At 36.0% G+C, this 16,602-nt stretch overlaps 3 protein-coding genes across 3 annotated transcripts; 2 read left to right on the forward strand and 1 right to left on the reverse strand.

The window, feature by feature from the left end:
- The first annotated feature begins 677 nt into the window (after positions 1 to 677).
- On the forward strand, positions 678 to 1,249 carry LOC116205318 (protein GLUTAMINE DUMPER 6-like). Its single transcript, XM_031537889.1, has one exon. The coding sequence runs from the start codon at positions 760 to 762 to the stop codon at positions 1,087 to 1,089; it is 330 nt and encodes a 109-aa protein (XP_031393749.1). The 5' UTR covers positions 678 to 759; the 3' UTR covers positions 1,090 to 1,249.
- An 11,844-nt stretch (positions 1,250 to 13,093) lies between these two features.
- On the forward strand, positions 13,094 to 14,186 carry LOC116203203. The gene has a single exon (XM_031534868.1). The coding sequence runs from the start codon at positions 13,149 to 13,151 to the stop codon at positions 13,515 to 13,517; it is 369 nt and encodes a 122-aa protein (XP_031390728.1). The 5' UTR covers positions 13,094 to 13,148; the 3' UTR covers positions 13,518 to 14,186.
- A 1,393-nt stretch (positions 14,187 to 15,579) lies between these two features.
- Positions 15,580 to 16,381, reverse strand: LOC116202831 (basic leucine zipper 43-like). The gene has a single exon (XM_031534456.1). It carries the CDS (start codon positions 16,278 to 16,280, stop codon positions 15,792 to 15,794), a length of 489 nt encoding a protein of 162 aa, XP_031390316.1. The 5' UTR covers positions 16,281 to 16,381; the 3' UTR covers positions 15,580 to 15,791.
- Between the last annotated feature and the right edge of the window lie 221 nt (positions 16,382 to 16,602).

The raw sequence follows: 16,602 nt of genomic DNA on the forward strand, positions 1-16,602 counted from the left end.
GTGTATATATATCATTAATTTCTTAGACTATAGGTTTCACTTTTAAACTCTTTAATATAATTTCTACTTTGGCTTGAAAAGCTTTGGAAAGAGATATACCAAGTAATATTCCATCTGCCCAGATAAATCTAAACCAACCAAAGTCCAACCTCATTAATTAATAATTAGGCATAGGAAATAAAGTAGTGTTGTTTCAATGCGTTTTAATTTGATCATCATCAATTACATACGGCAGCTTCTTTTGGAGTACTCAACCTAAAATGCTACTCTAGGTATCGGTAAGAATACATTACGTACAGTTACGTATTCAAAGAATAATATGCGCATCCTCGGATATAAATAATTTTCATGGTAGTCGTCCTCGATATATAGAAACGAATGTTAGTAGGTGCTCTAAGGGTGTTATTGAGTTTTATGTTTTAGATTAATTAGGATGAACTTAACACAGTGAATGAAGCGATGATTACCAAAAACTAAAAAAAAATGAGATTTTGTGGTGATCTCATTAAAGTTCTGCCCACTCACCAGAATTCATCACATTACTGTTCATAGGCATCTCCATGAAAGAACAAAGAATCTTCCCATCTCTTTTTCTCCCCTCCAATCCTCAATGGCTTTTTGGTAAATACAATTTTAGTTCCTCCCCCACTGCCACTATAAATCCTTCTTCCCCACCACTGCATCCTCCTCACTGCAAACCAAAGAAAATAATACAGAGAGAGAGAGAGAGAGAGAGAGGTGAGAAGTTCAAATTCTACAATGGCAAACACGCCCATATGGAGCTCCCCGATCCCTTACCTCTTTGGTGGGCTGGGTCTTGTGCTGATCCTCATAGCCGTGGCACTGATCATTTTAGGTTGCTCCTACAAGAAGAGGTCCTCATCGAGCCAGGTTGAGGTCGATGATCAGCTGGTTAAGCTGGCCATTCAGCCACTCGACATGGAGCCGAGGATCGTAGTCATTATGGCTGGAGATGACAAGCCTACCCACCTAGCCAAGCCGGTTCCTCCGCAGGCAGCAGCGGTGCATGAGTTCCCGACCTGCTGCTGCGACCAAGTCGAATTAAATTTGCTTCTGTCAACCCACTAATCGCTAGATATTTTAGCAACTTGGTTTCCCTTTCCTTCGCGTTAATGTTAACTGAGGGTTGCCTCATTTTTGTTGCGTTTTGTACTGCACACTGACTCGGAATCGCGGGATGTGTATATTTATGATAGAGAATTATCAATGGAAGATCAATTTTCACATACATCTTAATCTCTCTCGTTATTTTCCATTGTCGTGGAGTATAAAATTATCATCAAGTACGTAATAAGAAGTGAGAAATGAAGGAATTGGATTGGATGCATTATATATATATATATATGTATATGTATATGTATATGTATATGTATATGTATATGTATCTTTGGATACGCATTAGGGTTCTTACGGCCTCAGGATCGGTTTCATTTATTCAAATAGGGGTCCAATATTGCCGTGCTTAATTACCGTGTGGCATCATGAAACCGTAGACCTCATATTAGTAAGTTCATTAGGTTGATGAGAGTAATTACATGCCATCTAAAGGACGATGATGTATTAAATTCATAATAGCTAGTGTAATAAGATTCATAATATTTGAGATCAAGCCACCTGAGTAAGTTGTCTGACACCAACATTACGTACAGCGTCATTGTATTTGTTTTTGATATAACCAACTATTATCCCAACGTTTAATAGATCTCAACCAACCTAGATTCGTATTTATCTCATATCATTTTGGTGGACGACAAATAGAAAATCATGGGAACTTTTTGTTTTGGCTCCGTCAACGGCGAGAGGCAATCGAAGCCGCTGAATTTTATTATTTTATGCGGCAGCCCGAAATTGCAAAATGGGTTCGATGGAGAAAACGATAATGCAGCTTTTTGAATAATCGCCGCCCATTGGACAAGAAAGCGCTTGCTGGACGATGCAGCTGCCGCAGCAATGGCAAGGCGGGCCCCACAGGAACTGATATGTGGGCTAATATGCACCGGGTGCACCTCGAATAACTCTCCAGGGCGAAATGCTTCTGTGGATACATCGGTGTAATGCTTGCTTTTTAAGTATAACAAGCAGCGATTGGCGGTCATGTCTGACTTGACAAATAGTGTCTTTCTCAGAAATATACAGTGTGTGTGTGCGTGTATATATATATATATATATATATATATAAAGAATATACTAAATTATGTTCATTCAGTAGTCAGTTCAGTGCCGTTGTCATCAAGGTTATTTGTAGTTGGGTGGGTATATTTCACTCATATTTACTAACTACGATCCTCTCAAATTAAATAACTATTACTTACGCAAATAATTAATTGACAGTTAGAAACTGAGTCAAATTCATGAATCTCGTGGGACAAAACAATATGCCATTAATTCCCATAAAAAAAATTGAGAAATTTCTCTGATGATTTTACTTGGCATGAGTGGTCCCCTTTTATTCGGTTTTATCTACAAAGTTCTCAAATGCCCACATCATCTGGCGGATCATGTATGTATATGTGCTGTATGTTTGTATAGCTCCACGGCACATATATTGCAAAATGATGATGTGGATGAAGTAAGCGAGCATAACCAACACATACAATTGCTACTTTTTTCAATCTGAGGACAATGATTTTGAAAACTCAGAAATTAATAAACAAGCATATGTCATATATTATATATGGGGCAATCCAATTAATCTCATGTTTGTTGTGTTGCGACATATATATGGTGATGTAATTTCCCACAATCCGTAGGGGAAGAACCCATTGTTCTAATTTCTTGTATTAAAAAATGAGCCCTGGTCTTAGAGAGTAATAATAAGGGCCGAAGATGAGAAGCGCGTGATAAAATTCCACCATGCAAGAATAAAATAGTAAGAAGTTGACTCATATGGTAATTAAGGAATCTCAGTTCAAGTCCTATTGGAAGAAGGTGGGAAATATTTCTCATAGCTGCACTAATTAAGTTCACTGTATATAACAAGCATGGACCGGCTCAAGGAGGATTAGCTAGGCTGGACGTTTTACAGTTCATCAGCTTTGTTTATATTGAGTTTGAGTCTTTTACTGGTCCTATGTCGTCAAAATATATTTGGCTCTGATTAAATTTGACAAAAAAAAACGTCCGATGTAAAAATAAAATGACAAACAAGGGGCTGGTGAAAGAACTGCACATATATATATAATATGTAGAGTGGCTAGTGGGGGATTAGGTTGGAGAGAGACGTGGTGGCTCGGTTAGAATTTGAGAGCCTCTTTTGCACTAAAATCTTTGAATTTGGAAATTCTGTAACATCAATAATCATCATTTGTAGACAAGAGGCCGATGGATAGATATGTCCCACATGTAGCAAAATATAATTTCCATTCCTTTCACTTGTTGGATCTAGAATGGTTTATTAACGGATAAGAACGTTGGAATTAATTTTTGAGCTACCTAGCAAAGTTAAAATATTTTATGCATTTGTAATTGAGACGTATGGTCCGTGCATTGAATGCCCTGATGGGCCACCACCGACCACCTCCGCCCTATATGATATCACTCAGAGTTAGATATATATTATATCTGATCATTTAACTACACTGAACTTAGTATTTGTCATGTAAAGTTGGGGGACTGAGGTGGCCAGGGCCCAGGTTTGGACGTAGAGGGACGAGATTCTTGAGGGGCGAACTACAGTATAATTTCATCGAGTTAGGATGTGAATATAAGAAATTTCAGTAAAATTTAAAAAACTACACGTAAATTTCTTTAAGCACTAAAAATTCTAAGAGGCGACTGCCACTCCCAGCCCTCCCCCCTCCCCGGAGGTGGCTCTCTCCTCCAATCACAGTAACCTTTAGCAAATTGTCAGTGAAATCTACTATATATCTAGCAACCTCGTCTGGAATAGTGGTGGTTGGCGACAACGTAAATCAAATATAAGGGTAATAAATCAAATAGAGATAAGATTATAGTGGTAAAATAGGTGTCTTGAGAACTACATCAAATTTACCGTGTCTTGAGAACTACATCAATTTTTACATTCGACGTCGTTGGAAGCAAGAGGTTTATTGATTTTTTTTAGGAAGAAAAAAGTGTAATTTTTTATTTCGGTTATAAAGGAAGTTTATGGATTTAATATAAAGAAATAAAAATTATAATCTATATATAATTATAAAAGCCGGAACAAAACACCAAATATTACCACGTAGGACATAGGTATCTTATGGTTGAGTGACTTTTGAAATTCTCACCAATCACTATGCGAGAAATAGCGTAGTATCATTGAGTTTAGTTATGGAAGATGAAAAGTCATCTATTATAATCTTAATATTAAAATTAAAAAAAAAATTGTTTATACACGTTTTTAGCATTTGCATATAAACAAAATACGACCTTTCATAAACTACGAACTACGAAAATTTAATTTAATTTATTGAAAGCACAAAAATATTCAGTTAACTATTTTGTAAGAGTTGATAAGCCTATATATGAGAAAAAAAATAAGTTTAGTCCAAATAGAATTGATAAGAAATAAACCTTAACTAAGTATATGGCACAAATTAATTTGTGACAACTCCCTTATAAATAGGTATAAAAAATTCTTTACAGTCGAACTTTTACTGGTTGTGAATATTTTATATCATTTATAAGTTTATTTCATCAGTCAACTATATCTTTTCATCTAGTATAATAATAAATGAGCATGAATAGTCTTATTACGAGAATTATTTTAAAATCTTTTAATTATCTAACGAGAACGTGCACTTACTATATTACATCCTCTTTCTTATAATAAAAAAAAAGAGAGTGTAGTTTTCCTTCTTTTAAACATGTCGAAATCAGTTGTCCTAAAAGGAAGTGCTTTCCACGTCATTTCCTTAATGGGAGACAGAGAAAATGCCGATGTTCTTCTCGCTATGGTGGTCACAATTGTCAAAAATATATTTACGTACACATTTAATTAGAAAAATTTCTATGATATTCGTAACAAAAAACAAATCTAAGAAATATCTCTTTAATTGCTAAACTTTCTTTCTTTTTGTTTTTTTACCTTTCTTTATATTTTGTTTTATTATGGTTAATGTATCACATGCCTTAAATATTATACTGTAGTATCGAAAAAATGAATCGTTACGAAATCTAATCAGATACATACAATAAGAGAGTTTAACGTACAAAAACTTCTTAAAAAAATATTACGGAAAAAACTTCTTAAAAAAAAGTCAATTTTCAAAATCACTTACTTATTAATTAATTTAGATTGAGAATAATACACAATTAACCAACATAAATTGATTTAAGCGGTTTGACGTTTGTTCTCATTTAGTAATGTCTCATGTTATTGTGAATGGAGAAAATTCATGCTGGAAGAATTTTACCCTCTTAGTGGACAAACCCTGTTCGAATTGAATTAATGGGGCCCGATAGGCTTTTAAATATCAGGTTACACAAAAAAAAAGAGTATAATACATGATTGATGCTTAAATTACTAAATCACCTTTTTTTTCTTGGGTTTTTATATTCTATGTCTTAAAGCCATAGGATAAGCCAACAAATATTATCAAATTAAAACAATATCTTATTAATGCAATGATTCTAATTTTTTAGTGCCTAATATATCCTTAAACCTCTTTTACCAAATAAATCTTATAACATTAAACTCATATTTTTTTTACCAGAGACATTTTGAACTCAACTAATTTAGTAATTAATGAATTTCTATTTCTTTTTTTAATAGGTTAATTTCTATATCTTTTTCTTTCCAAGGTGGTATTTGATAAATTAAGCATTTAGTTAGTTAATGGAAGAAATGTATAGGAAAAAAAGAGAAATGAATAAGGTTGGGAAAAGTTTTGTGAGAGCTAAAGAGTACCAATAAAAATAACTTATTTTATTAAGTAATTTTTTGCTTAATGATAAAGTAGTTTACATTTTTATCTCTCATATTTTTTTCATTCATTTTCTCTTATAACTAATTTGTAACTAAGTTTTAAACACTTGTTTAGTTAAGTTGAAACAAACACACCTTAAGTGATCGTAGCTGGTGATTGAATTTTTGTTACATTTTCGTTTTCACTACTTAATCTTTTTTTTGCTGGGTATCCACGACTTAATCTTGCCATGTGATAATCATTCACTTCTTTTTTTTTTTTTTAATAATTGATATTGTTCATATTTCCTCCTTTTCTATAAACGTGCGGAATCCTCGACCGTAGTACTACGTACTGTTAAAGATGACGTGGTTTCTCTATGAGCCAAAGACTGTTTGGTCGCCACCAAACCATTTGCTGAACATGAAAACTCGAAAACTTCCAGGCATAATTAATTTAAAAAATAAAAAAAGTTATGTTATGTATATGTTTGTGTATATATATATTGTAAATATGCCAAGAGAAGGGAAACCTACCATTTGCTCTTCGAATTTTGCTGCTATTTTTATTTTTCATCCTCAAACTATTTCTTCTATCACTTTCATCCTTAACCTAATCGAATTTCAACCTCGTTAACTGCATGTACGGACAAATAACTTGACATCATACATAGATCTAGCCCCAAAAGTGCAATTCTAGATGTAATATACAAAACGCTGCTTATACCATCTACTGACAAACAGCGAACGAACTATTACTGTCGTTGTTATGGCGAAATGACCCAAAAATGAATTACTTGCGTTGCTACGAGTGAAAAGGTGAAGTGATCATTGGTTATAGGGCAAGTTCCACCACCCAGCCAGATCTGGTGTGATCTCACACATGTTATTGCTGCCACATTAGTGTTAAATAAAGACCCCTAATAATAGACTTCTTTGATAAATTCAACCAGCAGAAAAAGAGAATGAATTCATCCACTTTGTTAATAAGCATATCCGTCCGGAAAGGCACAAAAGCAAATTAGCTCCTTCATCCTCACTTCAATCCCCGCAAGTAAAATGATTTAATTCAAGCGATTCGATATTTATTCTCCTTAAATAAGATTTCGGGCTCAAGTATTGTAAATGGATAAAATTTATAGTAGAAAAGATTTACCCAATAGAAGATTGACCCAGCTCGAACTTAATTTAGTCGGAACACTTTAGTTTCCGAATACACACCAAAAAAGAAAAGAAAAGAAAGAAAGATACGCACAATGGCATTTTTGTAAATTAACCTCAAATCCTCCACTCTCTCTATAAATCCACCCACTGCCCTGCCTACTTATTTTCAGTACCAAAAAGAACTGGAAAAAAAAAACAGAAAACCAAATTTAGAGAGAGAGAGAGAGAGAGATGAGAGCTTCAAACTCTACAGCGAATGTTCACACATGGAACTCAGACTCGCCACTCCCCTACCTCTTTGGCGGGCTGGGTCTGATGACCATCCTCATCGCCGCGGCCCTAGTCATTCTCGCTTGTTCGTACAGGAAGAGACCAGAGAGCAGTGTTGAGGACAAATCGGTCAAGCCCACGATCTTACAGCTAGAACCGGAGCCAAGAGTCGTCGTGATCATGGCCGGAGACAACCTGCCCAGCTTCCTAGCCAAGCCAGCGGTGGTGCGCATGGACGCAAAGGCAGCTCCTCCTTTCCCGAGCGGCTGCGACGAGAAAGTTTGATGGCCGGCATATATATATGCATACCTTTCTCTGCCTTCCCATTAAGATGATGAAATCTGGATACTGCGAAAGAAACCGAAGTTTTGCTTGAGTTTTTTGGTTGTGTTTCGGGATTGATTTTTCGTTCTTTTTTTTTCCCCCTCTCTTCTTATGTAGCTTCGCGGGAACATTATACCTAAATCGATGAGAATTAATAGAGATGATCAATTTTGGGTACTTACATACAATATATACAAGTTCTTGATGAAATTCTGTGTTTTCTCTTTGAAGCACTTAAACGTTTGATATATATATATATATATATATATATATATATATAATAGCAAATTTATCATCGTGAAAATGCTTGTACGAACAGTCAAGACTCTAAAAGATTAAAATTTAAATTAGGAAAATCGGAGAAAAAGGTCCAGTTTTGATATCAGTACATAGTTCATCCTTAATTTTCACGAAGAAGAGTAAGGAAACAAGCATTTGATTCCCAAGAGACATATCTATCCCCACAAGTCCTTTCGTTCTTTCAAACTTCCATTTCCTTTTTGATTGAAGAAGCTTCTTTCGGGGAACCTAGATCATTACCCAGACCAAGCACAGCGAGCTCAAGCCGATTGCTCCCACAGAGTGTACTGAAATGCTACTTCTCGATCAGTAGGAGGCACGTAGCGATGATCGTAAACTATCCGGTAATCTTTGACATGGTATGCATAAAAAGCTCAATAGCGAACATATAAAGCAATTGAGGAATTAATTGCATGCAGGATACGCGTACAAGTCTTATGATATATATATATATATATATATGAATGATTTAAAAATACAAAATTTAGATATGATCTGACATGGTAAGTAACACGGACTACGGGGATCGGGCTGAACTAATGAGAGAGTTGTTTGCGGCGGAAGGAAAGGGAGGGTTGGCGGAGAAAGAAATTTCTTGGAAAGGAAAGGACGCAGCGGATCGAAAACGCGAAGAGCGGAATAAAATGTTTTCTGCCTTTGAACACTTTATTAAATTCTTCTGTCTTTTCCTTTTGGAAACGAAATTATAATGAAAAAAAAAACAATAAATCGAATAGGAAAAATGAAAGAAATGGTCTCTACTATTGCCATTTCTTTGCCAATACTGTCAATAGTGGGAGACAGATAAAGACACCATGCAATTCTGTTACTACTGATTCTCTCTCTTTGCTTTGAATAGGAGTGGATGAATATGTCCAATTTATGTATTAATTCAAATAGTTCGACGCATATTTATATTAAATAAAATATCGGTTTAAATTTTATAAGCGAAAAAAAATTCACGATTCGAAAAGTTTTATTTCTAAATGGATTTACCTATTCGAATATGAATTAATCTGGATTTATTAGATTTTTTAATGTGAAGTGATGCACATCGAAAGGAAAAAAAAAAGAAGAAAAAAGATGGATATGTTCGAGGGATATTCCAGGCCACTCGTACATATTTAACGTTTTTTTCTCCCTTTCTTTGGAGACATTTTTAATTATTAGCCCGGGAGTTAATGGTCAAAGGGAGCTGAGACTATTCTCCCAAAACCAAAAGGGAGCTGAGATTAATTAAATTAGGGGTTGAAATTGAAATGATGAGGTCATTAAGACGAACGTCATCGAAAATTGGTATGCACAAGAAATTATTGAAGCTTCACGTAACAATTCAAAAAAGATTGTTCATTTTACGGATTTCCAATCAGTATCGATTAATGGACCTGAGGCTGCGATCTTTAATCGTATCGCATATATGGTTTTCTTTTTTTGAGTTTGCACATTAAAAATAAAAAGTTGAACCGGTCTAGATGGAGATGATAGATTGAGTTCAATCAGAAAAAGCAGGAAAAAAGAAAGAGAAACTTATATTCTTGCTTTGTAGTTGTATAGATTATTATTGGGGGTTGGATTGAATTAATCCGATAACTCATGGTCACCCACGTGTACGGAGTAGAGACCGCATGCATCAACGATACCTGGGGATTAATTCCTACAATTCTCTTGCATTTTTTTTCTTTTTATAATCCACGTGCAAATTAAAAGCGCATCAAGAACTTCTTAGTGAATCGATCTAATTCAAACTTGATTAATCCAAATCTATTGAGTTTTTAACTATGAAGGTACACATCGAAATGCACATAAAGACATACAATTAGTCTTCAACAAGAAGGAAGATCACAGGCTCAACACCTTGGATTATCAATAGGTCTGGCCATAGATAGACACCTAGATCTCTCATGACATGATTAACTCCCACAAGATGTATAGTATGGTAACCTCTGGAATATAAGAATATCTTGTATGCAACGATGGTACTACGTAGGATTATGTCACAAGACACTCGAAAAATATTATTTTTGACAACAATGAATTATTTTTTTGTCAATAATAATTTTTTTTCATTTACATAATAAAAATCAAAATTGCAAACCCTTATTAACTCGTGGCATTGTCACATAATACCACCGTTGTATATAAGACTTTTTCTGGAACATTGGACTATACAAGAAAGTTATTATGGTGAAACAATTTTTTTTTTTGGTTTTTACTCCATAAATTTCATGTTTTTTTTAAATATATCATATGCTTTTAAAATTATAAAAAACATCCCACGGTTTACATTTTTTTTTTCAAATCTATCCCGGCATTATATTTTCTGTTAATGAAACATAAGTAGGCTCAAAATCTATCCCATGATTTTAATTTTTTTCTCTAATCTATCCTATGGTTTTAATTTTTTTCTCAAATCAATCCCATGGTCTTAATTTTTTTTCTCAAATCTATCCCGGGTAAAGAGCCTTAGTGGCAAGACTATTAAATATTGACGGAAGATATAACGGCAGAAAAGATTTGGAAAAAAATATAAATTATGGGATATTTTTGATAATTTTAAAAGTATGAGATATGTTTGAAAAAAAAAAGGAGAAACCGTATGATATATGGCGTAATTTGCCCTTTTTTTAATAAGGAACATACTAAATCGATTTTGTGGTGCGGAATCATGTTTGTTTTAAAATAAAATCAATGGAGTCGAGATGAAAACCGATTTTAACAATTCTTTGAGTGATGATTTCGTGATTTTCACTCGACTAAGACCTAAAATTTATAATGTGATTATGGCGGTGCTTACTCTAGGGCTGCCCATGAGTATTACTCTGTTTGGGAATTGACCTATATACCGATCATGTATCCGCATCGCTGATCTGATGCGTACAATAGGAAAGTCATAATGTTGCTTAAAATTGATCATTGCTTATTTTTGTAATTAAGCTTTCAGATCAATACCTAGAATGACGTTGAATATACTACTTTAAATTTGCTATCACGCACTAGAGCTATATATAAGACATTAGTTCAAAAACAAAGGGAAAAAAATCTCGTTTCGTTCACATTATTTCTTGAGAGGATTCCGTAATTAGGAGGCATAAAAAATGAAGTTATGATTCTTTCCGTCTACATTATATATGCATCGTATTTTGACATAAGTTTATTTAAACTTATTTAGAAAGATTTCACAAATTACTCTGTCAACATAGATCATCCTAACATTGGATTAGTGAGTGCTTTTGATTAGTCACTTTTTACATCAGTTAATCATCTCTATGATTTTGCATTTTGTGTGATTTTATAATACTTTTTAGTTCATTGTTGGAGTTATTTTGATCATTTGTGGTCCTTTATATAAGTAAAATAAGATTTTCTTTTTTTGGATAAGTACAATGTAAAATAAGAATCTATGTTATAAACAGATTGTGAAAAGCTATTTTACATGGGTGATGCTATCATGGTTGATAGCAAAAATAACCATCACGGTTGTTTTTATTTTCAACCGTTAGATACTTCTACATAAGATCTAGGTCATACATATGTCCAAAAAAAATTTATTTTGAGATTCACCCCTCATAGTGTGATTATAGATATTTTCGACTGTGCATCTTTTCGTCGATACTCATTGTTGTCTTGAACGAGCTGGATTCGTTTCGATATTAAAACCGAACCAAAACGTTACCAGTTCAATCAAATAGAAAACAATTTAATTACCTAAAAAGAAGAAAAATAATAAACATTAAATAAACAATAAAAACCATCTATTCGAGGCAAGAACAAGAACCAAATCCCCAAATTGAAAGTAAAATTCAATTCGGGTTCGTTGTTAATCAGTTCTCTCGCCTCCCATCTCTGTTGGCTCATTGGAGTAGAAGTGACAATTTTTTCCTGCTACTCCGTTTGTGCTCACAAATGCTGTCTTCATCTTTCTTTGATTTTTCCTGGATGAAAGAATTTGATTGATTTGCTAAAGAATTCTCTTGCGGGTCACTGTGACTTTGATCAATTCTTAAAATGATTCGGATCCTCTGCATTTTATTGAAGCTCCTCGCTCGCTTGGACTATCAAAGCAAGCGATCGAGAATTTGTGCATCCCCTCTGATCGCTTGCTTGTAGTGAGCTTTTTAATCTTTTTCTTTGAGAGATTTTGTGCATCCCTTCTGATCACTTTTGCTTGGAGAAGTCCGTGCCGGAGCGGGCTGGTTGCAAAGTGAGGACGGGCGGTGTACAACGTCGTCGAGATTGAATTTTTTGTTCAATTTTAGGGATTTGACAATATGAAATTTTTCTTTCAATTTGGGGGATCTGGTTGTTGTTCTTGAACCAAACAGAGTTTGTATAGTGTTTGTTTACATTTGTTGTAATTATTCTTTGAGTAATTAAATTATTTTTTATTTGGCTGAACTGGTACATCTCAATTCGGTTTAATATCCAAGCAGATTCGGCTCATTCATGGGTGAGACCAAGCTTCAATAAAAAGATGCGTGGTCGAAAATATCGATAGTCAAACAATGAGGTGTGAATCTTAAGATACAAAATTTTAAACATATGTACGGCCAAGATGTTATGTAAGGGGATCTAGCCATTAGGAAAATATAACCATGATAATTGTTTTTGCTTACCAATCGTGGTATAATCTCGAGTTTGACATATACACAAATAAATAAGTTATTTTTTTTTCATCCATAAACGATAATGTGAAATCATTAGTTTATTATAACCCGCTTTTTTTTTTGTGAATTCGAAATGTTATAAGCTACAATTTTTTTCTTTTTTGTTACTCACAAGCTACAATTTTTAATAAATATATATATATATATATATATATATATATAATATTCACGGCAAATCGCGGGTATGAAGCCTAGTAATATTTAAAAGACCATTCCTAGCTTTGGCCAATTTTGCTTACAATATGAGCGAATGTTAGTGGCGTCCCATATCTGCTGTCATATGACGTTACGGTCAAACAGATTAAATCACCGTGCCAATCGCATAGATAGACCACCTCATTCTTGCTCTATGTTGAATAAGAAAAAAGGTCTCCTTCAAATCAAAACCAAACATTTGTCACAAATATATATGTTTATATATGTATGGATGATTGGTGCCTATTTTGTTTTTTTGATGCATATAATTGAGGCCTTTTAAACAGTTGATAGTGAAGAATTATTCCTCCGTGTGTCCCCTCCGACATTCTCTCACCTTTTAAAATTTCCTCTCACCAATGGAGTCCCCAAATTCAGACCTTCAAGGACCAGAAGAAGAGCTGAGCAGCAGTGAATCTGGCTGGACAATGTACATCGCATCTCCCATGGAAGAAGATGTCGAAGACGCTGAGGAGGAAGAAGAAGAAGAAGAAGCAGAATCCATTGAGCTCAGCTGGGCACGAGGCAAAGACAAGTTCATCAGAAGAGACAGCAGCGAGGAGGAGAGTGATGATTCCATGGCTTCCGATGCTTCATCCGGCAAACTTCATCATCATCATCATCCAAAATCCGACAAGAAACACAAAGAAGATCAGAAATGGTCTTTCAGCAAGAAACCGGACGACAAGGACAAGAGGAAGGGGAGAGGCAGAGCACCCAAACATTGAATCATCCCTCTCTTTCTCTTTCTCGGCTTTCTTACTTGGCCTTAGTTTACTTGCTTTTTCGGGCGAGACCACGAGATGTCTTGACGACAATTTTGCCTTGACGACAAGGTACATACGTTCTTGGCCCGATTTTTCGTTTGGTCTTGTGAAGAGAGTTTTTGCTGTCTCTGGAAATTCATCTCTATCAAGGTTGATGGAAGAGGCCAATTTGTCAAGCCCTTCCTCTCTGTTCTTTTCTTCATACACAGGACAGATTCTTTGATTTTAATTGAGTACGTAATTTCATCATTAGATTAGTACTTGAGAGTTGCAATTCTTTCATATCGGGTGTGCACTTTGGACTTCTATCGGTCTAATAGCATAAAAGCATACAGTCATTTCTTCGAACAACCTAATCTGCTCACTCGAAGCCCTGACTTTTTTTATGTTAGTCGACGTGTAGTGTTCGTTTGAGCCAGGGAATCTGCGAGTTTGGGCGATTTAAATTAAAGCATGCCAGCACCATAATTGCATATAATTAAAGCATTGGCCCCAAGTCTATAATTACATATTGGATATGTGTATTGCACGTTGAGAGTTGTTAGCTAGCACTCGAGCATTAAACGGTGCACATTGCATTTAGGCTGGAAAGAGGATGACTATTAATCAGGGAAAAAAAAAAAAAAAAAAAGGAAAACATATTGAAAGAGAACAAAATCATGCCAACTTTACCAACTTGCTACCAACATAAGCATTTGTGGTCGACACACTCAGAAGATATATGATTAATGATTATAAACATATAATTCTACTAAAAGACGGGTAGATATGTGTGTGGGCGCACAAGCCAAACAGCTTGGCATCCATGGGTTGTGTGCTGGTGCACATCTTATGATAATTTTCCTCATTATATATATATGTATATAAACTGCTATATATGTTCCATCACCTAACGAAGAGATCCACACCGATGGAATGTTGAACACGCATGGCATTCCCGGTTTCATTTGGGAAGTTACAATCGAGTGCTCGACGAATGAAGTCGAGAAAAAGGGTTACTCATAGAACGCTAATTAACAGTCATCGTTCGACAGTGTAGAAGTCACACACAGGCATCATGGACCCCTTTCTCCAACAATTGAAATGGTTCATCAATTCACAGCATGTGAGAATCTAAGGCCCACGGCCTTCCCAAATCAGTGAGATCGTCACAGCCTAAGGCAACAAAGCACAGTAGGCCCATGAAACATGTGCCGAAATTTGATTCAGATATTAATGAATGCGAAAGATGTCCCAGACCGTAAAGATCTCGTAATGTTGTGTTCCTGTAGAAAGATTCAGCCCACCGATTATTTTTCTACAGTATCATTTCAGCAGTTTAGTTTAGCCTCAGGTACCGCTAAGGAGACCCCCGTGCAACTACCATGAGCCAGCAGCATAAACCTTGACGGAAAGGCTGTGAGGGCCCCGGGTGTCCCATCAGCGAGGAACTCCGGGAGCTTGCCTGCCGAGCACGAGCGAAGGTCCAAACCTACATCCATCTTCGTCTAATTGCATGCACTGAAATAGCAGCACATGTGATCAGAGTCTCCTTCGGATATTTCACTCCTCGTTGCGATATAACATTCCACGACTTAACATGCTACTGTTCAATCGTCGCTGTTTTACGTCTAGCACATTTTGTATGTGACATATTCTGAGAAGAGAGCACTAAAGTAATTGACTTTTAAGATGTGATCGTGTGGACGAACGTCACCTATCCCCACCACTCTTCCTCTGAGATCATCATGTCCCAATTCTTTTGCCTCCCTTGTTCCAATCCACCTGACATCACTATGAAGGATTCACCGTGTTCTCCCCGTGTATATGGCTTGTAGAACTTATCCATAAGCACATTAATTTGTTCCTATTGCGGGGATCGAGGGCATTTTGGTCTTTTTATTCCTTATTCCCGTGACCCCGATGATTTCCCCCGGCTGCATATTATATTGTTTTATTCGCATTCTAAATGTCTAAACGTCCCGTGGATTTATTTGCTCTATGCTTTCAGTTCCGATAAACCGAACATAAATATGCTGAGATGCAATATACAATGGCCTTAGCCTATATTATACAGAAAAATCTCTAGATATATCAACATGCTACAGCAGCTCAGCTCAAGTCATGCATTCGGCTAACATGTTACACGAAAATGAGGAAATTCCGCTAAATGGAAGCCTGCAAAAACGTTGCAAATAAAGATGAAGGGCAAAACATGAGCTGCAACACACGAACACTCTAACTTTCAATATTGGCCTAGCAAGCCCAGTCTCTCATGTCTGCAATCATCTGCCGTAGCTCCGATGTTTCCTCCTTGAGCTGGGCATTTTCCTGGGCAACCTTCTCGTTGATCTCCGAGGCGCGGTTCAACTTATCCACGAGCTGGCTGTTCTCGTTCCTCAGCCAGACCACCTGGGACCACAGCTCGTCGAGGTGCCTCTGCTTCCTCATCCGGGACCTCCGGGCTGACTCCCTGTTCGATATCATCCGCCTCTGCCTCCTCTCGTTGATCAGGCTCTCCGACTCGTCGGAAGTGGAGTTGTTGCTGAGGCATGGGGAGTGCTGTGCGGTGGCAAGGTCTTGAACGACTTGCGGGGGAATATGGGAGTAGTTATGAGCCTGTGAAGAATTAGGAATGGGCATTCTTTGGAATGGGAATGCGGGTGTTTGGTCTTGAATCATGCTAAGCTGAGCAAGGTAGGGGGATAAGTTTGAAGGGTGAAATTGGAATTCACTAGGCTCCATGACACTATCTATATTATATATACATACATATATTTGCTTTATTAAGATTTAGTATTAGAAGGAGAGGTGAAGATCGTCAATGGAAATGGGGAGGGAGATCAAATGAAGAGGGATTTTATAGGCTGGAGAAAGACGTCAAGTGGGGCCACAAGTAGCAATTCTGAAATTATTGGGAATTGAATTTCTTGAAGATTATGTGCATCATGGCAGGGGTCCATGCATGATGCCTGCCCATCCATCACACTTTTATCTATTTTTTTATTTGAGTTGGATATTGTGGAAAATCATTGGTAAGATTGAAAAAATTGCTTACAACATAGAG

This window comes from Punica granatum, chromosome 4 (assembly GCF_007655135.1).
Source record: "Punica granatum isolate Tunisia-2019 chromosome 4, ASM765513v2, whole genome shotgun sequence".
In the NCBI taxonomy this organism is placed as follows: Eukaryota; Viridiplantae; Streptophyta; class Magnoliopsida; order Myrtales; family Lythraceae; genus Punica; species Punica granatum.